The sequence below is a fragment of the Sus scrofa genome, chromosome 14 (assembly GCF_054392235.1).
Source record: "Sus scrofa isolate SSC_HxYL_T2T_F1_AM1 chromosome 14, Sscrofa_HxYL_maternal_Yorkshire_Landrace_v2.0, whole genome shotgun sequence".
Classification (NCBI taxonomy): Eukaryota; Metazoa; Chordata; class Mammalia; order Artiodactyla; family Suidae; genus Sus; species Sus scrofa.
Window position 1 is genome coordinate 56789416 of NC_139396.1, and position 16009 is coordinate 56805424.

General features: G+C 44.5%; 1 protein-coding gene across 1 annotated transcript in view; it reads right to left on the reverse strand.

The window, feature by feature from the left end:
* FBXW8 (F-box and WD repeat domain containing 8) overlaps positions 1 to 12718 on the reverse strand; it is a 132013-nt gene extending 119295 nt beyond the window's left edge. Inside the window, 2 exon segments of the mRNA XM_084994201.1 lie at positions 12282 to 12350; positions 12353 to 12718. Coding sequence (XP_084850327.1) covers positions 12282 to 12350; positions 12353 to 12616 — 333 coding nt within the window. The 5' untranslated portion in view covers positions 12617 to 12718.
* Between the last annotated feature and the right edge of the window lie 3291 nt (positions 12719 to 16009).

Here is a 16009-nt window from a genome sequence, read left to right on the forward strand (position 1 = left end):
CTCAGTGGGTTAAGGATCGGCGTTGTCGTGAGCTGTGGTGTAGGTCCCAGATGTGGCTCAGATCCCGAGTTGCTGTGGCTGTGGTGTAGGCCGGCAGCTACAGCTATGATTAGACCCCTAGCCTGGGAACCTCCATATGTCACAAGTGAGGCCCTAAAAGACAAAAAAAAAAAAAAAAAAAAAAAAAAAAACCTGAGAGTGGAAAGAATTTTTGTGGTAGATTTTTAGATTAACTAGTCCCTTAATTTGTACATGCCTTTCTGTATTAAGCATTTGGGTACCTCTCACTCTGGGTATGGCCATGTAAATTGCTTTAGCCAATGAGACAGTAACGACCTAGGCAGAGACTTCAAAAGCACTTGGGTGTTGGGACTGGCCCTCCTGCTGCTCCCATAACTTTGGTAAGGCCCACCCAGGGCTAACCTGCTGGATGATGATGTTATGTGTAATGCAGAAACACATACATAGATAGAGCCAGAAGCAGAGCTGCCTTGATGATAGAAGATAATGTCAAACATGTAAGTGAGCCCACCCAAGCCCAGCCCAAACTGCACCCTGCAAGATGGTGAACTAAATAAACCTTGGTTGTCTTAAGCCAAAGTGTTGGGGTTTTTTTGGGGGGTGGGGTGAGGGGAGGCAGCAAAAACTGATAGAATCCACACAAAAATACATAATCACATTTTGGAAAAAAAAAATACATTAAAACTGCAATACCAGTTGCAATACCAACTGGCAACGACCAGCTGGTCAGTACGGAGGCTCCAACTTTTAGCCCAGCCATAGCATACATTTCCCAATTTGTTACTATCATCTCTTCCAGGGTCAATTTCAGTTGCCATATGTCATCTCAGTTGGGTGGTGGTATATTTATGGCAAAGAAGAACGTAAACTATTATATTCCACATACTCCAGTTACTACGAAAGTGGAAAAACCTATACAACCACTTTGAAAAACTGTTACTACCTACTAAATCTACATATATGCATACCTTGTAACCCAGCAATCCCACTCATAAGCAAATATCCAAGAAAAATGTATACACTCATTCCAAAATATGTACAAAATGTTCACAGAAGCATTATTCCTAATAGCCTCAAACTGGCTATTAAGAAACTAGTTATCAATAATGCCCATCAACACAAGAGCTAGTAAACAAGATGTGGCATATTCATTGGGGAAAAACTCATACATAATGCCAAGCACAAGAACCCAGACACAAAAAAAGTATATGCTGTGTGATTCTACTTTGTTCAAAAATCAGACAAAATTAAAATAAGGCCTAAGAAGTCAAGTGAGTGGTTACCTTTGAGTGGAAGGGTATATGTAAGGGTTCTGAAAAGCTGGTAATGCTGGTCTGTATCCTCGACACTGTTTACATGAATGTGTACATTCTTGGAAATGCATCAAGATGTACCTTTATGGTTTGTACACTTCAACAGAGAAGGATTTAATTTTTAAAAACTGGGAGGAGTTCCCATTGTGGCATAGTAGAAATGAATCCGACTAGTATCCATAAGGATGTGGGTTCAGTCCCTGGCCTTGCTCAGTGAGATAAGGACCCAGCATTGCCATGGGCTGTGATGTAGGTTGCAGATGGGGCTCAAATCCTGCATTGCTGTGGCTGTGGTGTAGGCCAGCACTACAGCTCCAATTTGACCCCTAGCCTGGGAACTTCCATATGCCATGGGTATGGCCCTAAAAAGCAAAAATTAAAAAAATTAAAAAATTTTTAAAAACCTGAGGAACAAGACCAAGAGGAGGGCTGGGCTTCAAGAAAAATGGTTAAGTATTTTTCTTTAGGGATATCATGAAGACAATTTCTACACCATTATGTTTACTATTTAATGTAACAAACAGAACAGTAGCCATTATAAAATAAATCATTGCAAAAGTATGGCTGGAATCTGGAGAAGACACATAACCTGATGGGCTAAGAAAAAAAGATCAGGAGTTCCCGTCGTGGCGCAGTGGTTAACGAATCTGACTAGGAACCATGAGGTTGCGGGTTCGGTCCCTGCCCTTGCTCAGTGGGTTAACGATCCGGCGTTGCTGTGAGCTGTGGTGTAGGTTGCAGACGCGGCTCAGATCCCGCGTTGCTGTGGCTCTGGTGTAGGCCAATGGCTACAGCTCCGATTTGACCCCTAGCCTGGGAATCTCCATATGCCACGGGAGCGGCCCAAAGAAATAGCAAAAAGACAAAAAAAAAAAAGAAAGAAAAAAAGATCAAATGAGTAACATGAAGCATCTGCATTTCCTGCCTGCAGTGGAACAGGTGGGCTCTGGGACTTAGAACCACTCAAGACAAATCCAGGAGTTCCCGTCATGGTTCAGTGGTTAACGAATCCGACTAGGAAGAATGAGGTTGCAGGTTTGATTCCTGGCCTTGCTTAGTGGGTTAAGGATCCAGCATGGCTATGAGCTGTGGTGTAGGTTGTAGACGCAGCTCGGATCCCACATTGCTGTGGCTCTGGTGTAGGCCGGCGGATACAGCTCCGATCAGACCCCTAGCCTGGGAACCTCCACATGCCAAGGGAACAGCCCTAGAAAAGGCAAAAAGACAAAAAAAAAAAAAAACAAATCCAAGCCTTTTCTATAAAAGCTGTCATCATTTCTCAGACTGAAGGTACTGGGTCCCTTAAATCAATTACTTTCTTAATCCTCCTCTGCCAAATCCTGCCCACTGGAGAGGGTCATTGTGAGAACCGAAGATAATGTCTCTAAACCTTAAGATAGTACCAAGGAGACAGAAAGCAGGCATGCAAAAAATATAATTTCTTGTAATTTACAGCAGTGTTAATAAAGACTGTTAAGTACAAGAAAGCAAACAAAAAAACCACTAGTTGTGCACCAAAGGTCAGATGTCACTCACAGTAGTGTAGAGCCTGGTAGAACCCTGATTCTGAAGGAAGCAGGGGGATCACAGGCATATATTTCAGACCAGGCTTCTTCTAACCACATATGAAACAGATTCTGAAGTTGCTTGGATCCTCCAGTAGGTAGGCCTCTTCCATTTTGAAGATGCTTTATCCAGGGCTCCACTATTTTTGATATCAATGCATATGCCTCAGGAGTGTCAGGTCTAGAAAGCCTCAAGAATACAGACCTCAAACCAAAAGAAGCTTTACAACTGAAAACAGTGTCTCAAACTTGCCTGATCATCCCAATCATCTGGGCCCCTCCTCAGGAAATTGATGGAGTAGGTTTGGGAAGGGCTGGACTTAGGTTTCAACAAGACCTAAGGTGATTCTTATAGCAAGTCAAATTTAGGGAACTCCTACCTGGTGAAATTTGAAGTCAAACAGACCTGTGGACAGCGGCACATATATCAATGAAATTAGAGCACACCTCATACCACACACAAAAATAAACTCAAAATGGCTTAAAGACTTAAACAGAAGACACAACACCATAAAACTCCTAGAGGAGAACATAGGCAAAACATTCTCTGGAATAAATTATACAAATGTTTTATTAGGTCAGTTTCCCAGGGCAATAGAAATAGAAACAAACAAACAAACAAAAATCTTAGGTGGAAACTAAAATGAAAGCCTAAAAAAAGTAAGTCCACATGACTCACTGACCCACCCAGACCCAGACCTGCAGTCTCCACTTTATCGGACCTCCACAGGCAGAACAACCAAGCCCATAAAGCAGCTGACTTCCCAAGGACAAAGACAGCTCCAAAGAGAAAGTTAAATTTTATACCATGATCTCAACCACCATCCCAGACCTATAGCACTCAGCACACAACCCCCTGCCTATAAAACCTGATTCTCTCCCAACAGCAGAGGGGCTCTGAGTTCCTCTTGCTTAGTGCTCCCGGCCACTCAGCTGGTCAATAAATCTCACTTAAGATTGCACTGCTCCGGTCAACTTTCTTTCCCTGGCGCTCTAACATTTTGGTGCTGATACCAGGGAGGGTTACCCAGCCCTCCCTTCCCAATTTCCAGGTTTCCATGAATGCTCCAAAGGCTTGGAGGGATGGCTCAAGACACCAGCCAGGGCTACTCTCTGCAGTGTTCTGAAAGTCCCTCTAGGGGCAAGCAGTTTTAGCCTGAAAGGGTGGAAGCTTCCTCTGTTCCTAAACTCTCTCTTAACCCTAAGAGACTTGCAGTGAACAGAGTGAGACTACTGGAACAGCTGAAGACTGGCCAGGGGTACTCCCTAGTGAGATCTGAAGGTTTCTCTAGCTCTCTCTCCCAGTAACTACCGCTCAGAAGAGTGAAAGTCTCCTTCTCCTTGTGACTGTCAAGCTCTGAGATCTCAAGCGCCTGAAGATTCCTGCCACATTGCACCCCACACTGGCCCGCATTTCAAGAGTACAAGGTGTAAGGTGAGTAAATACTGGAGTTCCCTCCCCTACTCTACTCCCAAACCCAATCTGATTTATTGCCCATTTTTCATTTCCTTATGGACATCCAGTCAGCCAGGTTTCCATCTGGTCCCAGGGACCAGGTGCTCCCCCTTCTCAGGAAAGATGTTTCCTGATTAGGGGTGAGCCTCGTCCAGATCCTAGCCTTCACAGGGGGACGCCCCTCTGAATGTCTAGGTGGTCTATCTCATTCAGATCCGAGGCCCTCTCAGGGGGACACCTCTCAGAGCATCTAGGCAGGCTTTTAGATTCCTTATTTCAAACTTCCACTCCCAAATTAACGCTATTGGCACCCCTCCTCTCAACCTCCATGAGATACACCTTTATGGTGACTTCTCTGCAACCTTTCAACTCTGGGGCTCCACCCAGATATTAAGCCCAAGTGTCTCATTTTTTTCTGTACTGGGGCCTGGCCCCAATATAAATTAGATAACGGGAGCCAATGGCCTGAGAATGGCACATTTGATTTCCAAATTCAACGTGATATTGAGAATCTTCTCCAATGCAATGGGAAGTGGTCAGAGGTTCCCTACATTCAAGCTTTTATCTATTTAAGATCTGGACCCTCTCTTTGCTCTGATTTTAACTCATACCAGGTTCTTCAGTTAAACAAACACCCTTCCCCGCAGGCAGAAACTAAATTGCCACTCCCTTATCTTTCTTCCAACTCTGACTTTGATCCTGTCATGCTTCAGCACCCCCCAATCCCTCAAAACCATAATCATCCTCCTCCTCCCCCTCCCGCTGCTCCTGTGCCCCTGGTTCCTGCAATCTCCACACTTCTTTCTCCCCTTCCTGCTTTTCTGTGCTTCCAGCTCCTACAGCCCCTACACCTTCTCCCCCTCCCACCACTGTTCTTCCTTCTCTTCCTCCCTGCCCCCAAAATCCTAATTCCCACACCCAAAATGCAGCCTCTTCCCCTAATAACAACCCCTTTTATTCCCTTCCCCAACGAGATCTCGATCATCGATATCCCGAGGCCCCAATCCTTCCTTTAAGAGAGGTTTCAAGAGTTGAAGGAATAATCAGAGTTCATGCACCTTCTTCTTTGGGAGACTTATCACAAATTTAAAAAAAAAAAAAAAAAAAAAAGCTTAGATTCGTTCACCTCAGACCCAACTACCTACACAAAAGAGTTCCAATATCTTGTTCACTCCTATGACTTAACTTGGCAAGATATTTAGATTATCCCTGGCTCTCCTCTCTCCTCTGAAGAAAGGGAACGAATTTGGCTGGCAGCCCAAGCCCATGCAGACAGCTTACATACTCAAGACCCCACTAACAATCCTGTTGGAACTCTAGCTGTGGGCCCTAATTGGAACTATCAGGTAGACTCCCCAGACAGGTGCAAGAGAGGCCACCTTATCTCTTCTTGCCTAATAGAAGAAATGAAGAAATCCCCTTCGAAAATAGCTAATTATGATAAAATTAGTGAAATAATACAAGAACCCCAAGAAAACCCAGCCCTTTTTATATTCAGGCTTACAGAGGCTATTCTTAAGTATACTACCCTAAATCGAGACAGTGAAGACAGAAAAACTTATCCCCATATACATTTCATTTCCCAATCAGCACCAGATATGAAAAAAATTACAAAAACTAGAAGACAGTCCTTTGACCCCACAAAGGGACTTTTTAACAATTAAAGCTGCCTTTAAGGTCTTTTTAACAATAAAAAGGAAGAACAAAAGGCCCCACAACTAAAAGAGTCCATGACCAAATACCAGCTTCTTGCTTCTGCCATAGAGGGAAATCCTCAAAAACCGAGGAACCCCCACCCCCATCCTCTAGGCATACAAACTTATAGAACCACCTCCCTTCTGGGGGCCTGTTTCAAATGTGGCTCTGGGCAAATAAATGCCCTAACCCCAAGCCCCCACCAGGCCCTTGTCCCAAATGCAGTCAAACCAGACATTGGAAGGTAGACTTTGGCAAGCCAGAGCAGTCCACCATCCCCACAACCGGACACTTGGCAGTGAAACTGTGGAAAGCCAGGGCAGCCCACCGTCTCCCCAACAAAACCCACCTTGGAGACCATCAACATGCACAAATGTTGGGCCTGGCCATGGGAGATTAATGGGGCCCGAGGCCACCAGGCCCCCACCTTCCCGTCACCACTCTGGAGCCTCGGGTATCTATGGCAGTAGCAGGCAAGACTGTTTCATTCTTACTGGACACGGAGGCATCATACTCAGTATTACCTAGTTTCCGGGGTATTACCTACACCTCCCCAACTTGTATAGTAGGGTTAAATGGGTTGCCCACTACACCCCAAAAGACTGGACCTTTAGTTTGCACACTTTTAATGCCATTTTTTGCCACTCATTTCTAGTTATTCCCACATGTCCAACCCCTATAATAGGGAGGGATATTTTAACTAAGTTCTAAGAGTTCCCGTCGTGGCTCAGTGGAAACAACCTGATTAGCATCCATGAAGACATAGGTTCAATCCCTGGCCTTGCTCAGTGAGTTAAGGATGATCCTGCGTTGCCTGTGAGCTATGGTGTAGGTTACAGACAGGGCTCAGATCCTATGTTGCTGTGGCTGTGGTGTAGGCCAGCAGCTGTAGCTCTGATTCAACCCCTAGCCTGGGAACCTCCATATGCCACAGGTGCGGCCCTACAAAGACAAATAAATTCCAGGCATACATTCAATTTCCTACACAACCAAACGCAAAGTTCTCACTCCTGTGCCAGCCAGATCCGGGGCCCACCTCCCAGTCCTTCCCACCTCCCTGGGATATAAATCCCATTGTTCGGGACACCAGTAGGCCCTCCACTGCTAGACATCATTCTCCCATTCTCATAAGACGAAAGGATCCTACTAAATTTCCTAATCAAACTCAATATCCTATTAGCCCAGAAGCTCAGAGGGGACAAACGCCCGCCTATAATTCAGCACCTCCTCAAGGGCTATGTCGTCAAACATACTCTCCATTCAACACTGGTATCCTTCCTGTTAAAAAAAAAAAAAAAAAAAAAAAAAACACACAAAGCAAAAAACAAAAAAACAAACCCACACCCCAGATGGATCCTTCCAATTAGTTCAGGATCTTCGCCTTAACAATTAGGCATTAACCCAGTGGTCCCAAATCCCTATACTCTCCTGTCTCATATACCTCCTAATACTTTTCATTTCTTAGTTCTGGACTTAAAAGATGCCTTTTTTACAATCCCTCTAGACCCTGCATGCCAGGACTTATCTACTTTCACATGGACTGACCCCGACACTCTTTGGCCTCTCCATTAACCTGGACAGTCCTTTCTCAGGGTTTTAGAGACAGCTCACATTTCTTTGGCCAAGCCTTAGCCATAGCTATTAACCACTCGGGGTACTTGAGGACCAACTCACCCGCCGAGGGGCCAGACCCAGCAGCTGTAACTGGGACCCTTTAGTCTCCATCTCCTCCTGACATGGAGGACTGGTCAGAGTGCCCCGACCAGGTAAAGGACATGAGATTTTGCTGACCTTTTCCCCTTCCCTCTCCCCTTTCTCTTTTCAAACTTAAGCTGGCCTCTTTTCCTCCTTTTGAAACCTTTGAAGACCCAAGATATTTCTGTTAACTCTTTTTGCATACACAATTTTAAAAAGCAAGCTTGAGGAAAATGTCTTTTCAGAATTCTGACCTTGAGGGAATAAGTCCTTCTAGGAGAACTTACTTTTCTCGCCCTGTGCCTTGAGACCTGGGCTCTCAGGAACACCTATCTTATCTAGACCAACTCTAATTCCTGAGACGGAGGGAAAAAAAAATGGGTAAAGAAATCTTTTCAAAACTTATAAAGTAGCGAGTTTTATTTTTAATATCTGACTCATGACTAAGCTTAGAAAATGAAGCTATGAGATTTCTATGAGTTTTTATGTGCACCATATATGTATTAACTTTGGATGATATTATCAAAAATTAAATGTAAATGGGACCTACTTAATTGACTTAAAGGAAATTAAATGCATATAGAAATCCTCAAAATATGGAAGGGAACTGGCCAGAATTAATTTTAGGTTTATGTGAACTGGGAAATATTCAGTATTAAATTAATATCTTGTGTTAAAGTTTGTTGATCCAATTAATATAGACATGCCTTTAGAGTTATCAACATTAAGAGTAAAATGTAACTGTACCTAGGTTAAATAGAAGTCAAATGAGATACTGAGATATCAGTTACTAAACAGAGAAATTGAAGGTGTTTAGGACTATTAATCATATTCGGTGCTACCCTGAGCTGTTTCTCTATAAGAAAAACATGTTTTTAGAAATTATAAAACACAGTCTGTGGTTGCTTTAGAAAAGTAGGATGTGTTTTCAATAAGAAGGAATGATGAAAGGAATTACAGTTTATTAAAGGAAAACAAAGTTTGTCTTGTAGCTTATCGTTTTGGAAGGAAAAATAAGGGACAGAATAATATGGACGCAGAAAGTGGAAGAAAGTTTGTGGGAAGTGGACACTGAGAGAAGAATTTTGTGGATGGTCAGGAGTGACTAAGTTAGAACAAACCTAATTGAGTAAATTAATTTTAAAAGTAAGCTGGTGCAAAACTTGAATTTGGCTTTTCTCTCTGCTAAGAGAACTAAGTCTTCTTAGAATGCTACTCTGACAACAGATTATGTGAAGTCCTTCGCCTTTAAATAACCTGTATTTGTTTCTGAGATCTCTTGCAACTTTGGGGAAAGTACGACCTATAATTCTATCTGTCCAAATGTTTTTTTAATGAACTTCCTATCAAATTCTAATTAGTTTTTTTGACTTCAACTAACTTTGGGATGGTTCAGAGGGCCTCTGAGGCATCCCAGAGGTAGGAGAGGGGGAATAGTTAACTAGGAAAATACATGCAGAACATCATCAAATGAGTGATAAGCCTCCTCAGATTATACAGTAGATGTCTCTACAGTAACCAAGTTTCTTTGTCAACTGCATTATAATCGGATTTTATTTTATTATTATTTTTTTTTTGGTCTTTTTGCTATTTCTTGGGCCGCTCCCGCGGCATATGGAGGTTCCCAGGCTAGGGGTCCAATCGGAGCTGGAGCCACCGGCCTATGCCAGAGCCACAGCAACTCGGGATCCGAGCTGCGTCTGCAACCTACACCACAGCTCACAGCAACGCCAGATCGTCAACACACTGAGCAAGGGCAGGGACCGAACCGCAACCTCATGGTTCCTAGTCGGATTCGTTAACCACTGCGCCACAACGGGAACTCCTATAATCAGATTTTAAATGCACCCTCTCAAGTCTTTTGTCATAGGCAGTTCATGGCTTTACTCTGATGCCTTTGCAGAAATGTTTTCTCTTCAAGGAGGTCTACAGAAAGGACATTTTGAAAAATAAAAGCTTCTGATTTTCAGACCATAATGCTGAACTAGGTTTCTGTACTGGACTGCTCCATAGAGAGGACCGCTGCTCACACGGAGGAAAACTATACCAGCATGAGAAGAAGACAACATCAGAAGTAGGCAGCTGGCTCAAGATGCTGGACTTGACTCAAAACCATCAGATCAGTCACAGACAAACGGGTCAACTCCATTCTGGGAGGGAACCTTCCTACACTGTTGGTGCAAATGTAAATTGGATACAATGATAAATTAGAAAACAGTGTGGAGGTTCCTCAGAAAACTATAGATCTACCATATTATCTAGCAATCCCACTCCTGGGTGATATATCCAGACAAAACTGTAACTCAAAAAAATACATGCATCCCTATGTTTATTGCAGGCAAGACATGGAAACAATCTAAAAGTCCATCGACAGATGAATGGATTAAGATGTGGTACATACACACAACGGAATACTGCTCAGCCATAAAAAAAGAACAAAATAATGCCATTTGCAGCAACATGGATGCAACTAGAGATTATCATACTAAGGGAAGTCAAAAAAAGACAAATACCATATGATACAACTTATATGAGGAATCTAAAATATGGCACAAATGAACCTACCTACGAAACAGAAACAGACCCACAAACATAGAGAACACATTTGTGGTTGCCAAGAGGGAAAGGGGAGGGAGAGGGAAGAACTGGGAGTCCAGTGTTAGTGAATAAAACCATTACATTCAGAAAGGATAAACAAGGTGCTACTGTAGAACACAGGGAACTATATCCAATCTCCTGGGATAAACCATAACGGAAAAGATGATAAAAAAGAATGCATACATGTGCATAACTGAGTCAACTTGCTGTACAGCAGAAATTGGCACAACATTGTAAAGCAATTATACTTTAAAAAAGAAAAAAAGTCCAAGAGACCTGGATCCAAATTCAATTCCAAGATCTTGCCAGCTGGGTAGCCCTGGGCAAATTACTGCAAACCTGCATTTCTACATTTATAAAGGGAAACTAACAATACTTACCTCCTGGGATTGTTTTGATTCCTCAGGAAAATGCCACATTCAGTAGGAAGAATTTGTGAGGCCCCAAATGTGCCTTTGTCCTAATAATCCACGTTCCTGTTTGTCTCTTCCCCCTTGAGCTGGTTTTGCCTCAGCTTACAAATCTACTTTTGTGGGAATAACTTCTGCATAGATCCAGATTGGTATGAACAACTTATCAGGTGCTAAGCCACTTTCTCAAGGCATTGAAAATTTTAATTTTTACATTCTTCAGAAATCTTCAGTGATGACCCACTTCTTACAGAAACTGGCATGATGCCAAGATGAGTTTACATATATAAGAATTGTTACTTTAAATACGAAATGTTTAAGGCACACATACATACAAATTATCTCTAACCTTAGTGACAGGCAGAGCACAGGACCAGAAACTTTGTGAATCTTACAGCTACTAATGTTATTTGAGTATAACTACATATTTTGTTGAATATGCCATTACTTTTCAAAACAACTTGGCAATTATAGAACTATTCTCAATTGGGAAGCCATAGAAGCTGCCTTAGAGCCCAATTTATATCGTCATTAAAACCTGCTGCCTTGTCCCAACACTTGACCATGAATGTGTTTCAGGGGATTTTTGATTGTGCCAATTTTGTGAAAGGGATCTTTTCTTCTGAGGGGGAGAGGGTCCCCGGCCGGCTTCCTCCAGATTCTGGGAGCAATTCATATCCCACAAAACGGGCACTATCATTAGCATGGAGGTGTGTTTTTCGGGTTTTTTGTTTGTTTGATTTTGTCTTTTTTTGCCTTTTCTAGGGCCGCTCCCATGGCATATGAAGATTCCCAGGCTAGGGGTCTAATCGGAGCCTACGCCACCAGCCTACGCCACAGCTACAACAACGCGGGATCCTAGCCGCGTCTGCAACCTATACCACAGCTCACGCCAACGCCGGATCCTTAACCCACTGAGTAACTGAGTAAGGCCAGGGATTGAACCCGCAACCTCATGGTTCCTAGTCGGATTCGTCAACCACTGCGCCACGAGGGTAACTCTAGCATGGAGGTTCTTAATAAAAGATTTTTTCCTGCTTTAATTGAAGTAATACATGAAGTGAGAAAAACATTAATTGTACAAACAATATATAGAGAAAAGTTAAAATTCCTTCCTTTGTGGGCTCTCCTTCACCAAAAGCAAACCTGTTAGAAGTTTAGGAACCCCTTTAGAGCAGGATTTCTCCATCTCATACTTATTTGGGCCAGTTTTTTGTGGGTGCTGTCCTGTGCACTGTAGAATGGTCATGAGGATCCCTGGCCTCTACCTACTAGATGCTAGCAGCAACCACCCCTCGCCCCAATTGTTGCATCCAAAAATGTCTGCAGACTCTGCAAACTGGGGGACAAAAATCACCCCCAGTTGGGAACCACAGCTTCCAGAGATAACTGTGCACTCACAACACAGGTGTGTGTACTTCTATTCATTTCCCCACTCCCCACATTGATTGCACAGAGTCACTTTCCAACACTTGAGGTTTCTACCAGGGACGGGGGCCAGCCCGGGAGGGAGGCGACGGTCTCTCACCAGGTCCTGGATGAGCTGGTCCACCAGCTGCTCCCCGCCCCCAGGAGCCTCGAGGGCCGAGGGCCGAGGGGCGGAGGGAAGCAGGAACCGCTGTCCGCCTCCTGCCTCTCGGCCTGGGTCGCCCGCGCCACCGGAGGCCGCCCCGCGCCGGCTAGAAGGCCCTGAACCAGGGGCAGGTACCCCAAAGCCTGCTGCTCGCTGCGCCCAGGGCCCACCTCTGGTCGCCGCGGCCGCCTCTCGGCAGCCTCCGGCCACCGCCGCTTCCTCAGAGTCTGGGCCTGCGCCAGCTCCTCCTGCCAGCGCCGGCGGAACTCGTCCAGGTTGTAGTCGTCCATCGCCGCCGTTCCCCGCTCGCCGCGTCCCCCTCGGCCCCGCCGGGTGCCACGGGACAGTCCCTCCGGTGGAAGTGACCGCCGCCGCCGGAAACCGCCGCCGCCGCCGCGCACGGGTTCCGGGTGGTCGGCCCCACCCCGGCGCGCCGCCCGAGCCGTCGCGGGCTCGCGAGGCTTATGGCACCCCAGGTGGGAGTCTTACCTCTGACCCCGCGCTCAGCTTCTCCACTTTTGGGAATGTGGCTTTTGCCAAGAGCAGACTGTGCGCCAAGCCCTGTTTTTTTGTTTGTTTGTTTGTTTGTTTGTTTGTTTTCATTCAAAGATGCATTGAGCAACTACTATATGCCAGGTGCTGAGAATACAGCGTTTAAATCTTCAGCAACAGAAATAATCCTTCCCTTCTTGAGGTTTACGTTCAAGTGAAGGGGTGGGAAGGAGGAGACGTTCCACAAATGAACGTTTGAATCCATCGTAGGTATTTCGACGCTCTAACAGCGTAAGGTAATAAAACAAGGTGAGGGGTGGGGAAGGGAACATTGACTTCAGAAGGATAGTCAGCGAGTGGACCATCTGAGAGTTCATGTGAACTAAAAGCCAAAAGAGGAGAGAGATCAGCCATGGGAAGATCAGATCCCACAAGAGATCTTTCCGGAAGGAACTACAAGTGTGAGGGCTGTGAGATTGCAAAGAAAGTTGCATATAATCGCATACCAGCTTCTAAGGGCTTTGTACCTGCTTTTCCCCTCAGGGAACTTCTCCTCACCTGGACTTGTTTAACTTTTTACACACCTTTCTTATTTAAGCTCATCTCCCAAACTCCGCCCCTGCAAATCAGGTCTACCTGATATTCATTCTTCTTATCCCATACTTATAAAGCCCAGAACACAACTTGTAGTTTTATTTGTGTGATGGCTTACTAACATCTCCCTTCCCTACTGAACCATCAGTTCTTCTCTTGGAGGCCAGTGATTAGTAGGAGTTCAGTGAACAGTTACTTAATAACAACCCTTATGGTAAGAACAGCTGTCCCCATTTTACAGATGAAGAAACTCAGCCACAAGTCACACAGCTGGTAATTTGCAGACCTAGGATTCTGATTTCTTATCCTCTTACTCTGTGCCTCACTAAAGTCATAGAGCCCACACATCTAAATCAGCTGGAAACCATTTGGCCTTCACCTCACTGTGGTCTTGTGTGCATGCATGTGTGCATGAGTGTTTGTGTGTGTGTGTGTGTGTTTAAGTTCAATGATATGACCAGCATTGTTAACGGCCTGGGCTCCAGAGTCAGACAGATTTAGCCAGGAATCCCAGCACCCTCATTTACTCACATCCTCTTTCTTCCAGCAATTCCACTTCTAGGAATTTATCCAAGAGAAGAAAATTGGAGTTCCAAGAATACACTCAAGGATGTTCTCTGAAGCATTGTTTATAGTACTGAAAATCAGAAGCAATCTCAGTAGCTGACAAGCCAGCATTGCTTAACTAAGTTATGCCCCATTAAAATGTAAGAAAGATCCTAACTGGATTGTCAGCTTCGTGAGAGCTGAGACCTGATATATTTGTTCATTGCTACGTCTTCAGTGCTCAAAACTGTGTGGGATGTAGTAACTGCTCTTTAAATAAAGAATTGATGAACTGTACAGCAATTAAAACTGCACTGAAGAAAACTTAATCATGAAAAGATTCAAAATATAGCAAAGTCAAGATACATTACCACATATATAGCATGACCCGCATAGCTATTATCTTTAAACATCTCTTTTTGTAAGTAAATGCATTGGAGTTCCCGTTGTGGTACAGTGGAAAGGAATCCGACTAGTATCCATGAGGATTCAGGTTCCATCCCTGGCCTCACTCAGTGGGTAGTAGGGGATCCAGCATTGCTGTGAGCTGTGGTGTAGATCATAGATGCAGCTCTGATTCTATGTGGCTGTGGCTGGTAGCTGTAGCTCTATTTCCACGCCTAGCCTGTGAACTTCCATACGCCGCAGGTGCAGCCCTAAAAAGCAAAAAAAAAAAAAAAAAAAAAAAAAAGTATATACATTAAAAAGAATATACACCCAAATCTTACCAGCAGAGATCTCTAGAAAGGGCAGTATCAGGGATGTTCTTTTTCTTAATCTGTGTATTCTCCAATTAACGTCCTGGCCCAAGTTTCCCAGCAAGCAGAGCCCGAGACCTGGGCTTGCAGGCAGCTAGTTATTTGTAGAAGTGATTCCAGAGAATAGTACTGGGGATCAGAGAACAGTCAAACAGCGAAGGAGGGCGAGCTAACCAAAGAGCACTTTTTTTTGGCTGCACCCAAAGCATGTGGAAGTTCCCAGGCCAGGGATCAAACTGTGCCACAGCCATGGCCCAAACCACTACACCACAGGAGAACTCCCAAAGAGCATTTTTTTTTTTTTGGCTTTTTAGGGCCACGCCCACAGCATTATCAAGTTCCCAGGCTAGGGGTCCAATCTGAGCTGCACCTGCAACCCACACCACAGCTCACCGCAACACCAGATCCTTAACCCACTGAGCAAGGCCAGGGGTTGAACCCACGTCCTCCTGGATACTATTTGGGTTCATTACCACCAAGCCATGATGGGAACTCCCCCAAAGAATATTCTTGAGTTGGTCCTGCTGTGAGCAACTTAACACTCAGTCCCACTGGTACCTTCTAAGGAGGCTTGAAGCTTGTCTTTCCAAGAAATAAGAGCTGGAAAGGAACATTTGCCCAGTGGCTCATCCGCCATTAAAGAAAAGGTTAACGAGTTTTTCCATCATCTCCCACTTTCAGGTTGAGTATAAGGAAAGAGATTCCCATGGATGGCCCACACCAAAGCAGTGAAGATACCCTGGGGCAAAAAGCAAGCAATACTCTGTGTAGCTAACAAGAGAGACTGTCAGGTTACCCATGAACAAAATCAGTTGCTACAGCCACGATTAAAGTAAATTTTAAATCAATGAGTTCCTGTTGTGGCTTAGTGTTTAATGAATCCGACTAGGAACCATGAGGTTTTGGGTTCGATCCCTGGCCTTGCTCAGTGGGTTGAGGATCTGGCGTTGCCATGAGCTGGTGTAGATTGCAGACATGGCTTGGATCTGGCGTGGCTGTAGCATAGGCTGGTGGCTACAGCACCGATTAGACCCCTAGCTTTGGAACCTCCATGTGCCGTGGGTGCGGCAAAAAAACCAAAAAACCTCCATATCAGGGGCCAAAGTAAATGGTAAATCAGGAGAATGTAGTGTAGGACATTATTACAAAAAATACTTAGCACTTCTCAAGATAAGATGAGGAAGTTCCCATTGTGACTCAGCAGGTTAAGAGCCCGACTAGTATCCATGAGGATGTGAGTTGGATCCCCGGCCTCGCTCAGTGCGTTAAGGATCCGGCATTGCCTTGAGCTGT